This window comes from Monodelphis domestica, chromosome 7 (genome assembly GCF_027887165.1).
Source record: "Monodelphis domestica isolate mMonDom1 chromosome 7, mMonDom1.pri, whole genome shotgun sequence".
Taxonomy (NCBI): Eukaryota; Metazoa; Chordata; class Mammalia; order Didelphimorphia; family Didelphidae; genus Monodelphis; species Monodelphis domestica.
Window position 1 is genome coordinate 12549212 of NC_077233.1, and position 13360 is coordinate 12562571.

Consider the following 13360-nt stretch of genomic DNA (forward strand, 5'->3'; position numbering starts at 1 on the left):
AGAAGGGATTTGAAGGAATGCAAATATCCACAGTAAGTAAATACTACAGGAGCTTCCGTGCTCGATTTCCCCCAATTCTTCATGCTAAGCAAAATTCTGCTATCGGCACTCTCTGGACATGGCAGCCAGGCCAAAATCCTGGCTGTCCCACTGCAGTGAAGGTTCCAATATTACTGCAGTCCTCCTTCTAGTGGCAGAAACTGTAACCTACCCATAGCCTCCTATAAATCTCCCATGGAGAGTCCACAAATAGCAAATACAGTGATGAAGCCTGTGACCCTCTCTATGCCCAGGAACGCCATTTCCCAAGTGACTTTGGTTGCCTTTAAGACTTCCCTTTCTAAATTTTCCTCTTAAGTAATAAACTTCTAGGGGAGCCCAACCAGCTCGGGCCAGTAGCTTATCAATGCCAACAATCTTGTTTTCCTATTTATTTAACCTACTAGTGAACTCTGCTTTCAGTGGTATTATTAACTCTCAGGGTGGGAAGAGTAAATTTGAAATCTCGAGCTTACCAAGAACTTAACTCCTCTATACCCATCATTCATCATTATCTCCCTCTCTGGGGAAGGCAACTCTGGCTCGAAACCTGCGAGAGAAGACAGTGCCCCCTCCCCAGCTAGATCTCAGTGAAGACGGAAAATGAAAACCCAAAAAGGGAGACTAGACTGGACCATTGTCTTTTCAGCTCTGCCTGAATCGACTTCCATAACATGGTTTTCCTTCTTTGTACACAGGTTGGAACACGATTGGCAGTGTATAAAGGGCTGGCTTTGGAGCCGGAGGGATCCAGGTTTGAGTTCTGCTCCTAAAAGTAAGTCACATTTTAACATCTCAGTTCCCCAGAACACTTTAAGAGTGCTGAGTTACAAAATGGAAGCCAGTCATTATTGATAGGAGTTCCCACATGAATTGGAATTTCAAGTCTGAACCAAACCCAACCCAATTGAATCCCCAGGATATCAGAAATACCCACACTAATATAAAATAGCAAGACAAAGGCCAAATGAAAGGGATCTCTTAAAAATGATCTGCTATTCCCACTAAGATCCTTGTTCCCTCTGTGGGTGCAATAACTGACTCTGCAAGACATTGCGCCAACGACCAACACATACCGGGTGTCTTGGGAACTCCCAGCACCTCGGTAGGTTGCCTTCTTCTACGGGTAGCTTTTGCTCAAGCTGTGTCCATGTCCTCTTAGACTCAATCTTTGTAGAAGTGGGTTCCTGTCCTGCGAAGGCTCTCTTTGGGTCTTCAATGTTTGTTTACCAGTTAAGAAACTAACCATCTAACAAAGCCACAAAATAAATCATTTTATCACAATAAATTTGGGTTTTCAAGTGGCTGGACCACGTGAAACCTTCACCCAATCCATCTGTGTTGAAGGTGTTTTCATTCACATTTCTCCTGTTGGTGATTCAGGGCCTCTTTTTCAAATGTGGTTGCTAACTATCGTTGGCATTTCTTTTGGAGATCTCCTGTCTTTTGGCTGCTTCCCCAATGAAGAAGAGTTCTTGGTCTCCTATATTTGTATTAATCTCTAGAAATCTTGGATGTGAGACTTTGATCAGAACCATTTTGGTCCCAATTCAGTCAGTCAATGAAGTATCCACTATTTCCCAGGCACTGTATGTGCCCTTTTTTTAAATGAAAAATTTTTATATGAATCTTTTCTCTGTTGAACTACAATCACTTGCTTTGTGCAAAAATCTGATCGGAATTGTCTCTCTGCCACTGAGGATTTCATGAGGCTTTCTTGGACTTCAAGAAGACAAAATACTCCATCTTGCCATTTGTAGTCACCAGGCAGGGAGTAAAACTCTGATTTTGGAGGCTGCTGGTGGCGGTGGCAGCCGTGGTGGAGGAAAGTCTCTCTTGCAATTAAATATATCTTTTTATCAAGGAAACCTGTTTCTTTTCATCAGACAACTTGACTTCATCTAAGCAGCTGGCCACATATTTGATGGTGGAGAAGAGATAAGCACCTCCATGTAACTGGAGGCTCCCAGCTGCCCAGACAAAGCCCTGGGCTGATCCCTTACATCAGGGAGCACTTGGATCCAGGCTCCTTTTCCTTGGGAGGTTCTTACTTAAACAGCTGTATCACTTGCATATGGGGAGACAAGAAAGGCTGTCTCCTCTTCCACTTCTCTTGCTTATGACGAGTCCCAGAGGAGGAAAGAAGGTTCTCTTATTACTCCAGCTCCTCCTTTCTCTTTCTCCTGGTTCCCCTACCTAACACCATCTCAAAGAATGGCAATCCCTGGTCCTGATTCCCAAGATGGCAATAATGCCAGGATATTATCAAAGACTACAAGTTAGGGACCAACAGTATCACTGGAGAATCAATAGCTATCTGAGCTTCACACGTGATTCTATGAAAAATGCTGAAACTAAAGTCTGGCCTGGAAGACAGAAATGATGCCCAGTTATTTCAAGGAGCAAGTTTTTGTCAGTTGCTTGGCCCTTCCAGAGCAGTTCCCTGCCGACAGGGTTCAAGTCCCAATTTGGAGGGTAGAAGACACGTGAGTGAAGTTTTCCCTTGAGTAGGGATCGGGGGAAAGGTTACAATTGCTCCAAACACATCTTTTTGGGAAGGTTGTTGGTCAGAAAAGATTCTTGGAAATTAGTGAATCTAGGTATGCTGTCTTCTTTAGCAACAGCAACGTAGGAGGTGATACAGAGAGATGATCACTTACTTCTGTCTCTTGAAAAAAAAAATCACCCTCCTCCACCCTAACACATACATTCAACAGCTAGGTCAGTAATAGCAAGACATCCCAGCAAATTTGAGGGCATTGACACTCTTATCGTTGTAGCATTAACAGCTTTTAGAATTCAAAAACAAATTGATGGTGGTTTTGGCACAAGCACGTTGGCACAGGTGGAGGGGAACAAGGAAGCCTGATGGCAAATGCTAAAGGCACAAAATGCTTGGGCACCCCAAGAAAGACGAACAATTGACAAGACCTAAAAAGTCATCAACAGTGAATATCTTCGGCCCTGGAGGAAGACTGGTGAAGCATGCGATGCACCACCTGATGAAGCTGATGGACTGACTGCTTGAGGAATGAGACCTATATTTTGGGGGCACAACCAATGCAGGAATCTATTCTACTGGACTACGTGTATTTCTGATAAGAATTTTGTTATTTTTTTTCCTTCTAATATAGGACAGGAGTAGGAAGAAAATGGAAGGGGAAAGAGTTTGAACTAAAGAAATGAGGGAGGGAAGGAAGGAGAAAGAGAGGAGAGAGGAGAGATACAGAGAGAGAGACAGAGACAGACAGACAGAGAGAGAGAGAGAGAGAGAGAGAAAGAGGAGAGAGAGAGAGAGAGAGAGAGAGAGAGAGAGAGAGAGAGAGAGAGAGAGAGAGAGAGAGGAGAGAGAGGGAGGGAGGAAGAGGGAGAGAGGGAGAGAGGGAGAGAGGGAGAGAGGGAGAGAGGGAGAGAGAGAGAGAGAGAGAGAGAGAGAGAGAGAGAGAGAGAGAGAGAGAGAGAGAGAGAGAGAGAGAAAGAGAGAGAGAGAGAAAGAGAGAGAGAGAGAAAGAGAGAGAGAGAGGAGAGGAGAGAGAGAGAGAGAATGACCTTCCTAGCAATGTTCTGTAATAGAATCCTAAAAAGATGGTTTGTGAACCATGGCTTCATCGAGCAGGTCATGCCAGACTAATCTCATTTCCTTTCCCGACAACGTTAAACAGGCCTGTATGCCACAGGAAGACCAAAGACATAATCTGCCTAGACGTGAGCAGAACATTTAATGAGTTATGCTCTACTTACGGATAAGATGGGAAGATGTGGGATGAATGGAGAATTTGGGCCTGAATCGCTGGGGCTTAGAGAGTAGTCATGAGTGGGTCACAGTCAATGGGAAAGGCAAAGGGCCCCAGAACTCTGGCCGTGTCCCTTTCTTGATTGGCCTTATCAGTGATTTAAAGGAAGCAAAGGAGGACTTCTGGCAGATGACTGCACGCTGAGAGGGCCAGCTATCACCCTGGAAGATGGGATTCAACAAAACCCCAACAGGCTCAAGTAAGCTAAAATTTAATAGGGATAAAGTTGGCCGCCAGCTGAAAAAATCAACTCCCCAAATACAGGTTGATGAGCGAAGGTCAGACGAGGAATGTTTCCGGTGAATAAGATCCAGGGGCTCAAGGACTGGCAGGCAGGGCGCCTCGGAACATGGGGGCCAGCAGCCCTGGAGGCCAGTAGAAGAAAAAAGGCTAAATCTGGGGGAAAGAAGCTGTCTCTAGGCACATGAAGGACTGTCCTGTGGAAGGAGGATTCGCCGGCTCTGCCTGGCCCCAGAGGGCAGACACTAGGAAAGAGACGCAGACATTATGGAGAACAGGATTTAGACTCAAGTTGGGAAAAGCGTCCTAAGGAGCAGAGCCGTCCCAGTGTGGAGGGTCGGGGCCCCACTCTACTGCTGGTCTTCAGGCAGAGGCTGGAAGGAGAACTTGACAATATGGCGGCACTGATAGTCGGGCCAGACGGGTTGGAGAAGGGACCACTGGGGTCTCTTCCAACTGAGACTCTTTTTAGCTCTAGTTATACAAGGTATGCACCTGTGACTTTGTGGGTTTATGCACCCAGAATCTTGGACGGAAGGAGACCTGGAGGAAGGCCGCATCCCAACACACATTTCCAATGGCTCGTGTCTCATACGATCATCGACTTAGGGCTAGAAGGGGGGGTTCAGAGGTCATCTCCTCCAACCCCATCATTCCTTAGAAGGAAACTGAAGCCCAGAGCAGGGGTTCAAGAGCTGATTAAAGGCCACCCAGGTAGTCAGTGGCAGCCTCCAGCCTCCAAATGCAGGACAAATTCTACCACCTCCAAGGCCCGTGTGTGTGTGTGTGCGTGAGTGTGTGTGTGTGAGTGTGTGTGTGTGTGCGCGTGAGTGTGTGTGTGAGTGTGTGTGTGAGTGATGTGGATGGGGCTGAACATTCCTGTGACTTTTATCAAAAGTTAAAGCCTGCGTCTGTCCCATGAAAGGCTTTTGTTCCGTCCATCCTTCCAACGTCAAAGGGGGCCGTTCCCATCTCTCTTTTCAGCTGAGTAGCACCACGTGGGTCTAGAGACGTCACGAGGGCGGGTCCCCATCTTTCTCCCCTCCTCCACAACTCCTCTCCTTCCTTGGGCTCCGGCTGGGGAAGATGCCCCAAATCCAAGGATTCTTATTGGTTCTGAGCATAAGGTGTGAATGTGGGTCAAAGGAATTCTCTTAAGTTGGGAAAACGGGGATGGGGAGCTGCCCGAGAGTCTGCAGACGAGGGCTTTTCCAGGCCCAAAGGGCCGGGACGAGGACTGGCCAGAAGCCTCCAGACACAGGGTTCGAGTTCCTTCAAGTAGGCCAGGCGGCGGGGCCGGGGCGTCCTGTGGCTAAAGTGGCAATGCATTAGAATCCTCCTCAGGTTATAAGGGGCCGAGCGCCGGGAGTTCGTCGGTGAACCCGTGCCCGCTGAGTGCGGCTTTGCAGGCTCCAGCATCGATGCACTTGGAGGGGAGGACAGGAGGCTCCTCTTCACCTGGAGAACAGGAAGAAGAGCGGTAAGGCGGGGAAGCGGCCCGGCCCTCCCTCCCAGGGCCAGCAGAGTCCCTGGGAACAGGAGGCTGGACTCTTGCTTGCTAAGTCACGGTGCCCCTCCATGACTTCATGCGTGTCTTGTATATTTTCACATGAGCGCCTGCACTTTTCTCCCAGGAGACTGTAAGCACCTCGAGGCCAACAACTGTCTCTTATCTCCTTTTTTGCCCCCGGCGCTGGCACTCACAAATGTTTTTTAACCCCTCACCTTCCGTCTTAGGGTCAATACTATGTATTGGCTGTGTATTGGGTGGTCAGGGCTAGGCAATGGGGGTCAAGTGACTTACCCAGGGTCACACAGCTGGGAAGTGTCTGAGGCCAGGTTTGAACCCAGGACCTCCCGTCTCTAAGGCCTGGCTCTGACCACTGAGCCACCCAGATTCCCCCTTATTTTTTGTAATAAATAAACTTTTTTAAGTGTAATGACTGGCTGAGCAGACTGGAAGCTTTCTGAGGGTCAGAGCGGTCTTGTTTCTGGCTTTGCACCCCATCCCACCCCCAGAGCCTCGCTCAGTGCAGGATCTGAATAGGGGCTTTGTGAATTCTTGCCAAACTGAACTGATGTCATTGAGAATTGGAAATCCAGCCCAGGGTTCATCGACTTCAGGCCCTGCTGAGCCTCCCAGCCTCAGGCTTTCTCATCTGTAAAATGGGGGTCCTAATCTCTGGGAGGGAGGAAAGTGAGTCACAAACCGTAAAGCTCTTTAGACGGCCGGGCCCTTGGAACCAATCCATAGTATTGATTCTAAGGCGGAGGGCAAGGGGTTAAAAAAAGGAAAAAGAAAGAAAAAGCTCTCTGGAAAGTCAATGGAGAGGGATTAGCTTGTGATTTTATCGATAGGATAATACATAATATTTGTGTAACACTTGCTGGGCCAAATGTTTCAGTTATTGTTTCATTTCATTCTTACAACAACTCTGGGAGGTAGCCCTATTATAATCCCCATGTGACAGAGGGGGAAACTGAGGCAAGCCGGGAGAAATGACTTGCTAGCGTCCCACAGCTCGTGTCTGGGGCAGAATTTGAATTCAGATCTTCCTGACTCCCAGCACCGTGGCACCTCGTTGCCTTACTAAAGCCCACGGGGCTGGGTATTTTTCCGTCATTTCAGTCATGTCCAATTTGGGGTCTTCTTGGCAAAGATACTGGGGCGCTTGGCCATTCCTTCTCTGGCTCATCAAGGTGAAGTGACTTGCCCAGGATCACACAGCCAGTCAGCGTCTGAGGCTGGGTACTGTGAATATAAATATAAAAGGGAGGCGACTTCCTGACCTCCAGAAGCTTACACCCTGCCTGGGGAGCCCCGAAGTTCACAGATAAGTCCGTTTCCTATTAAAACACAATTCTGAAAAGCAAAGGCCCAGAGCGGACAGCGCCCTCGAACTCTGAGCTCCGTATGAGCTCCACTTGACCAAATGATGGAAGCTTTCCGGGGCCACTGAGGGCAACAAGTGCCTTCCTAAAAGGAGCGCCTCCGAACTCGGCACGAGAGCTCTCGGTGATGCTAAAACCTAGAGAGAGTCCCTCTTGGCTGAGAACCCAGAGGCAGGCGTGTCACACGCGCGTGGCACACGCACACACACGAGGCTGTCTGGCTCACTTGGGCACGCCATTTAAATAAATCAAGATGGGCACAAATTATCCCCAAGGAATAAAGCTTCCCTACCCACCACGTCACTCCAGAATGGGCCCAGCGCAGCCTCCTCTGGCCCGTCCCTTTCCTGGCTCCCGATGACCCAGGAGGACCCCCACAGCCCTCGGCTGGATCTCTTCCCAGCGATTTCCGTCTCATTGCCCCTTCTCTGTCTTTCTGCACTCTCTGGCCTCGTCAAACCCGTTTGCTTGCCGTTCCCTGGGCGCGAGAGTGCGTCTCCCACCCGTGTTCCTTTGCCCGGACTGTACCCCATGGCCAGAGGGTACTTCTCGGGGCTCCGAAGCGCAGCTCCGTTTCCACCTCCCGGGGAAGCCCGTCCCTGACTGCCACACACTCCAAACCCCAAAGGGTTTTCGTGGCAGAGATACTAGAGCACGTTGCATTTCCCTTCTCCAGTTCATTTTACAGGTGAGAAAACAGAGGCCAACAGGGCTAAGTGACTTGCCCAGGGACACAGCCAGGAAGTATCTGAGGCTGGATTTGCATTCAGGTCTTCCTGCCTCCAGACCCAGTGCTCTATCCATGTGCCTCCTATCTGCCCAGGGCCCGCTTAGTGGGATAAATGAATAGGTTAATAAATAAACTGAAGTCTGATAAATGAACTTACCTAAGCCTGAAGAAGAGGAGACGCTTCCCGTGATAGAAGAGGTCTCCATTTGGTCTATCAAAAGTCCTTCCATCAGAGGCAGCGACAGCTCTGATGATGGCACGGAAGAGTCATAGATGCCCGAATCCCTAGGCATATCGGGAGGACTGACTGCCTTCACCGTGTGCAGCAAGGGCCGGAGAACGCAGCTGCCATCATGCATGTCCTGGGAGACCAGATCTTCTTCCAGGCTTAAGCGGGGCAGGAGCGGATGAGGGTCTGGAGCGCCAGCACCGAGGACAGCGGCTTCTGCCGCCTGATTCAGCACCAAACCAGAGTCAAATTTCTCTAGGATGGGATCCTGGTGATGCGGTAGGGGAGGAGGGAAAGGGAGGAACTGCTTCTCAAACCAGTTGGGCTCCTGATCGATAAACTGGTGCATGTTGCAGATGGCCACATACAGAGCGCGCCCCGACTTGCTCCGAAAGTAATTTCTCTTGCTGAGGTTGGCAGGGTAGAGGTCCGCATCTGGCGGGCCGGCATACCGCGAGTGTAGATGGGAATAGAGCTGGGGGAGTTGATCCATGAGCTTGTATTTGGTGCTCAGATCCAGGACTCCGGGAACGTCACCCTCGCACGAGTAATCAAAGTAGACGGCGATGAACTTGCCCAGCTCCTCTGAGCTCTGCTTGGCCTGGCGGAGTCTCTCAGCCACGGCGGCCACGGCCACCAGGAAGAGCTCGCCTCCATCCCCGGAGCCCCCCGAGCCTCGCCGCCCTCCCCTGTGCCGACAGCTCTTCTTCTCCACAAAGTACTTCATCCCCTTGGAACACACGACGATGACAAACTGGGACTCCCGGATCTTCTGGGTGACCCACTCCTTCTGCCCTTCCCTGCAGATCTGGCGGTCTTCCCACAGGTCCAGGGCAACCTATGGGGCAAAGGGAAGCCGGGGAAGAAACTCAAATGAATCACAAGAATATGCTCTACCAGAAGAAGAAGGGAAGGGAGGGGGAGACACAACACTCGATGACGTGGAATTAGGGTACATTCTTCCATCTTGCCATTGTCACTCTAGTCGGAAGACCCCTGAATGGAGGGGAAAAGGGAATCTCTGATGGGAATTCTGACGCATCTGGAGGTCCATGAAGCGTTGCTCCAGACCCAGAGGTGGCCAGGTGCCACTTGGCTGGTTCCCTCCATGACCACTGGCCAGAGCACTAGTGATGTAGGCATGGATGTCTGGGAGTGCCTGCTGGCCAGACAAGGTGAGGAAGAGGAAGGAATCATGTGCTGAAAGGGGACAACAGGAATCCAATCCTGTCATTGCCTTGGCTCAACAAACCAAACCCAGGAGGGGAGCCAATCTCAAGAATAAACCTGAAGATGGAGCAGCTCTTTGCAGTCTTATTCTAGGTCGGGTCTTTTAAATCCTTCCCAAATTGCACAATTCCGGAGGAATCAGAATGAAGGATGGGCTTCGGGCTTGGGAACTAGACAGCTTAGAGCATACATTAAAAAGGGCCTGAGACTTCCTGGAAGACAAGTATTCCTGTCCTTTGTGACATGGACCCCTTAGACAACTGGTAAAGCCTCTGGACACCTTAGAATAACGGTTCTAAAATGCGTAAAGTACAATCGGAGGGAGGATGTCAAAGAGAAGGAAACAGTGACGTAGAGTTATCAGAATATTTACAAAGCCAAGTAATTGGACAGCAGGTTAAGAGGCACTACTCTAAGATAAATGGGCTTAGAGTAGAGCCAAGAGGACATGGGAAGGGGCGGCTAGGTAGCCCTGGAGTTGGGAGGACTTGTCTGGCTTCAGACACTGCCTAGTGGTGTGACCCTGGGCAAGTCACTTAACCCCAATGACCTGGCCTCTGGGCTCTTCAGTTTTCAAACTGCTACCAAGACAGAAGGTAGAGGTTTTATTTCAGAAAGAGAGAAGGAAAAGAGGGCAGGAGGGTCGTGTTTGAGTTCTTAAAGGGCTGGTCTAGGGATAAGAGGGGCAGCAGCTCACCTCGCAGCCACAGAAGTCCTGAAGGAAGTAGGCAAAGCACTGGATGACCGTCATGTGTTTCTGGCAGTCTTTGCTGGAGTAGCAGATGAAGACTTTGGGCCGAGGATGGAGCCTCTCGCTGGGGGCCGCGGCCGTGTACGTGGACGACTCGGAGCTCTCCTCATCTAAATGTGAATATAGATTTTCTAAAGTGAAAAAGAAGACACGGTTGGCACCCGGCGGCAACACTTCTCCTTCCCCTGAGGACGAACCCCTGGAGTCTGTCTGGGGGTGGTGGATGACGCCCCATTCTGGACCTTCTCCCTGTCCTGCCCCCTTGGCCTGACTTTGCTCCTCTTCTTTTTCTATCTTTAAAAAACACTCTTTGTTCCATGGGACATCTCTGGGAGGATGAGGAGGAGGAGGAGGAGGAGGAGGAAGGGGAAAGAATGGTGAGGACAAAGTGAAAACATCGGGACAAAATTCCTCTAAAAAGGAAAGGGAAAACAGCTCAGGCTTTTCCCATGAGAGGCAGCCCCCCCTGCCCCCCCAATCCAGCAGGCCTTCCCATGACCACTTTCCCCTGGCTGAAGGGGATGGTGGATCCGAGAGCTCTGAGGCTGGGCAGCAAAAAGGAGGGCAAAGATGGCCGGTGGCCACCAGAGGGCGCCAGTGCCCCTTTCTCAAGACACTCGCCATAAAAGATGGGAACCAACTTTTGGCTGAACTTTGGGAGAACTTTTAGAGACCGGGGAGCCTGAAGTCAATCAGGGCACTCTGCAAGTCTACACGTCCCCCCAGCTGGAATGAGTAGCATGTCTACACTGACAGGATGCAGAAGCTCTGAAATCCCATCAACTATCATCCAATGACGCTTCCATCCTCACCTTCTGTCTTAGACTCAATATGGTGCATTGGTTCCAAGGCAGAAGAGCAGGAAGGGCTAGGGGTAATAGAGGGTTAAGTGACTGGTCCAGGGTCACACAACCAGGACATATCTGAGGCCACATTTGAACCCAGGACCTCTTGTCTCTAGGTCTGCCTCTCCATCCATTGAGCCACCTGGCTGCTCTACTTAATGCAAAAGCAATTATTAAGTATGTCATTATGTGGAGTTACAGAGACAAAAACCAACAGTTCATGCCCCCAAGAAGCTCTACCTCCTCATTTCAGCCCCTTAGGATTCCTTCAAAGTCAGCTCAGGGATCACCTCCTCCAGGAAGCCAACTTAGATCCTCTCCCCATCCCACCTCTACTTCCATTTTGGTGTTTTTTCTCTCCTCAAATGATCTTGTATTTCCTGATCAGAAGGCATGATTTTAGGTCTAGAAGAAGTTAGATGGTATAGTAGGAAGAGTGCTGGGGCTGGAATCAGGAAGAGCAGAGTTCAAATGTAGCCTCTGGCATTTACCAACTATACAACCCTACGCAAGTCACTTAACCTCTTTGTCTTAGTTTCTCCTTTTGTAAAATGGGGATAAATAACAGCATCTACTTCAAAAGGTTGATATAAGACTTAACACTCACAAAATCAAAGATGCAAATCTCTTTCCCTTAATACTAATCAATGAACACTGATTAAGCACCTACTATGTGCTAGGCATTGCACCAAGCCCTGGGGATAGAAAAAAAAGAGCAAAAGACAGTCTCTGCCCTCAAGGAGCTTCCAGTCTAATGGCACAAACTGAAAGTGTTTCTGTCAATATTAGCTCTTGTTTTAATCATCCTCTCAGAAGAAGACTGGGGCCCTGAGAGCAGAGGCCAGGGTTTGGGGGGGCTCTCAGGGCTACCACAGTGCCTTGTCAGTTTTTGGGTCCAAGCCTGTGATTTCACTGAACTGTGGTTTCCTGGGAAAGCGTTTCTATCATCAGTGCTTCAGCTGTAAGCCTGACGACTCAGAGTCTGCACGGTGTGTTCGCTCTATTCCACAGAAGAGCAATGGCTCATGACGGGTGGCCTCCCTAGAGTGGGCAAGTGGCCAAGCTGGCCACAAACACCGCTCAGGGACCTCTCCCCAGCTCCCACTGCCTCATCCCTCCCCAAAGGGGAGCCAAGAACCAGGGGCTACCTTGCTGCTTCTTGCGACACATCACTGTGAAGAGCGTTGCAAAGGCGGAGATGACGACCAATGGGACCGTGATGGCGATGGCCCGGATGGGTCCAGCCCAGGGAGAATGCACTAGGGTTCAAAAACAGAGAGAAGAGCCCTCGGGTATCAGGCATGCCAAGCAAGAAGACCCCCCAGGAGCCGCCCCCACCATCACCTTTCTAAAGACTTAAGGATCTCAAAGCACTTTGCTCCTCTCCAACCAGTCACCATCATAATCATTATTCTAGTTATAATCATCATCATTACCATCGTCATTAGAAAGATGATCATAATAATTATAACCACAATCACATGATCATCATCATGACAGTGACGATTGTTATTACTTCTGTTATCACCAAAATTATAATTGCCACCATTATCATCACATTATTTGTTATCACTATCATAAAAGTTATCATTAGATTGTCACGATCACCATCATTACTTTAGTTCTCATGATTGTAAGTGCCGCCATTATAATTATAATCATCTTTATGTCACCGTCACCATCATCATCATCATTTTTAACCCCTTCCCTTCCCTCTTGGGATCAATATTGTGTATTGGTTCCAAGGCAGAAAAGCAGTAAGGGCTATCATGAGGATTAAATGACTTGTCCAGGGTCACTTGGCTAGGATGTGTCTAAGGTCACATTTGAACCCAGGACTTCCTGTCTCTAGGATGGCTCTCCACCCCCCACTGAGCCCCCTTGTTTCCCTCCCCCTCACCATCATTATAATGATCATCTTCATTATTATAATTACCATTATTATCATAATTATCACTCATTATAACCATTTTATCATGATTCTATCAATCATCATTTCTCTCATTTTATAAAGAAAATGGAGTTCAGGGTGCTAAAAGGCCGTGTTAAACTGGCATACAATTAGAAGGGAATGAACCCAAGAACTGTGTTCAAGTCTCTTGACTCCAAACTTAGTTCTTCTCTCTGCTCTCCCACTTGTTGACAGCCAGGTGACACAGGAGACTTGGAGTCAGAAGATGTGAGTTCAAATCCTGCCTCAAGACCCTCACTACCTAAGACCCTAGGAAAGACATCACTTTTAACCCAAGAGCATCTACTTTGCTGGGTTGTTGGGAGATCGAGTGAGATAACAGTGATATAAATAATATCTAACAATGTATTGATTTTAGTAACAATGTTTACAAACCTTAAAAGTGCTACATTAACACTTGGCCATCATCACCACCATGATGATGATTATTCATCGGTACACCGAACTCCCTCCAAAAATAGCCGAAAACCTTTCTATGTATAGGTCCATCACCCTCAAGGGGAACAGGACCCCAGAGACCACCAACTCCACCATACTGTCACTTTCCAATCGAGGGCCAGACAGGCTGACTCGTCCCAGAGCGCCCAGGCAGTCCAGCAAAGCAGGGATTCGAACCGAGCCCCCTGACTCCCAGCCCG

General features: G+C 49.1%; 1 protein-coding gene across 2 annotated transcripts in view; it reads right to left on the reverse strand.

The window, feature by feature from the left end:
• Window positions 1–3373: 3373 nt before the first annotated feature.
• The window catches only part of IL17RD (interleukin 17 receptor D), a 76697-nt gene continuing 66710 nt past the window's right edge, over window positions 3374–13360 (reverse strand). Inside the window, exons 10-13 of one of the 2 annotated variants that reach the window (XM_056804204.1) lie at window positions 11899–12009; window positions 9852–10015; window positions 7853–8762; window positions 3374–5531 (exon numbers count right to left, since the gene is read on the reverse strand). In XM_056804204.1, coding sequence (XP_056660182.1) covers window positions 5419–5531; window positions 7853–8762; window positions 9852–10015; window positions 11899–12009 — 1298 coding nt within the window. In that variant the 3' untranslated portion in view covers window positions 3374–5418. Of the gene's footprint in view, window positions 5532–7852; window positions 8763–9851; window positions 10037–11898; window positions 12010–13360 lie in introns of both variants that reach the window. The other variant, XM_056804203.1, reaches the window with a different exon arrangement.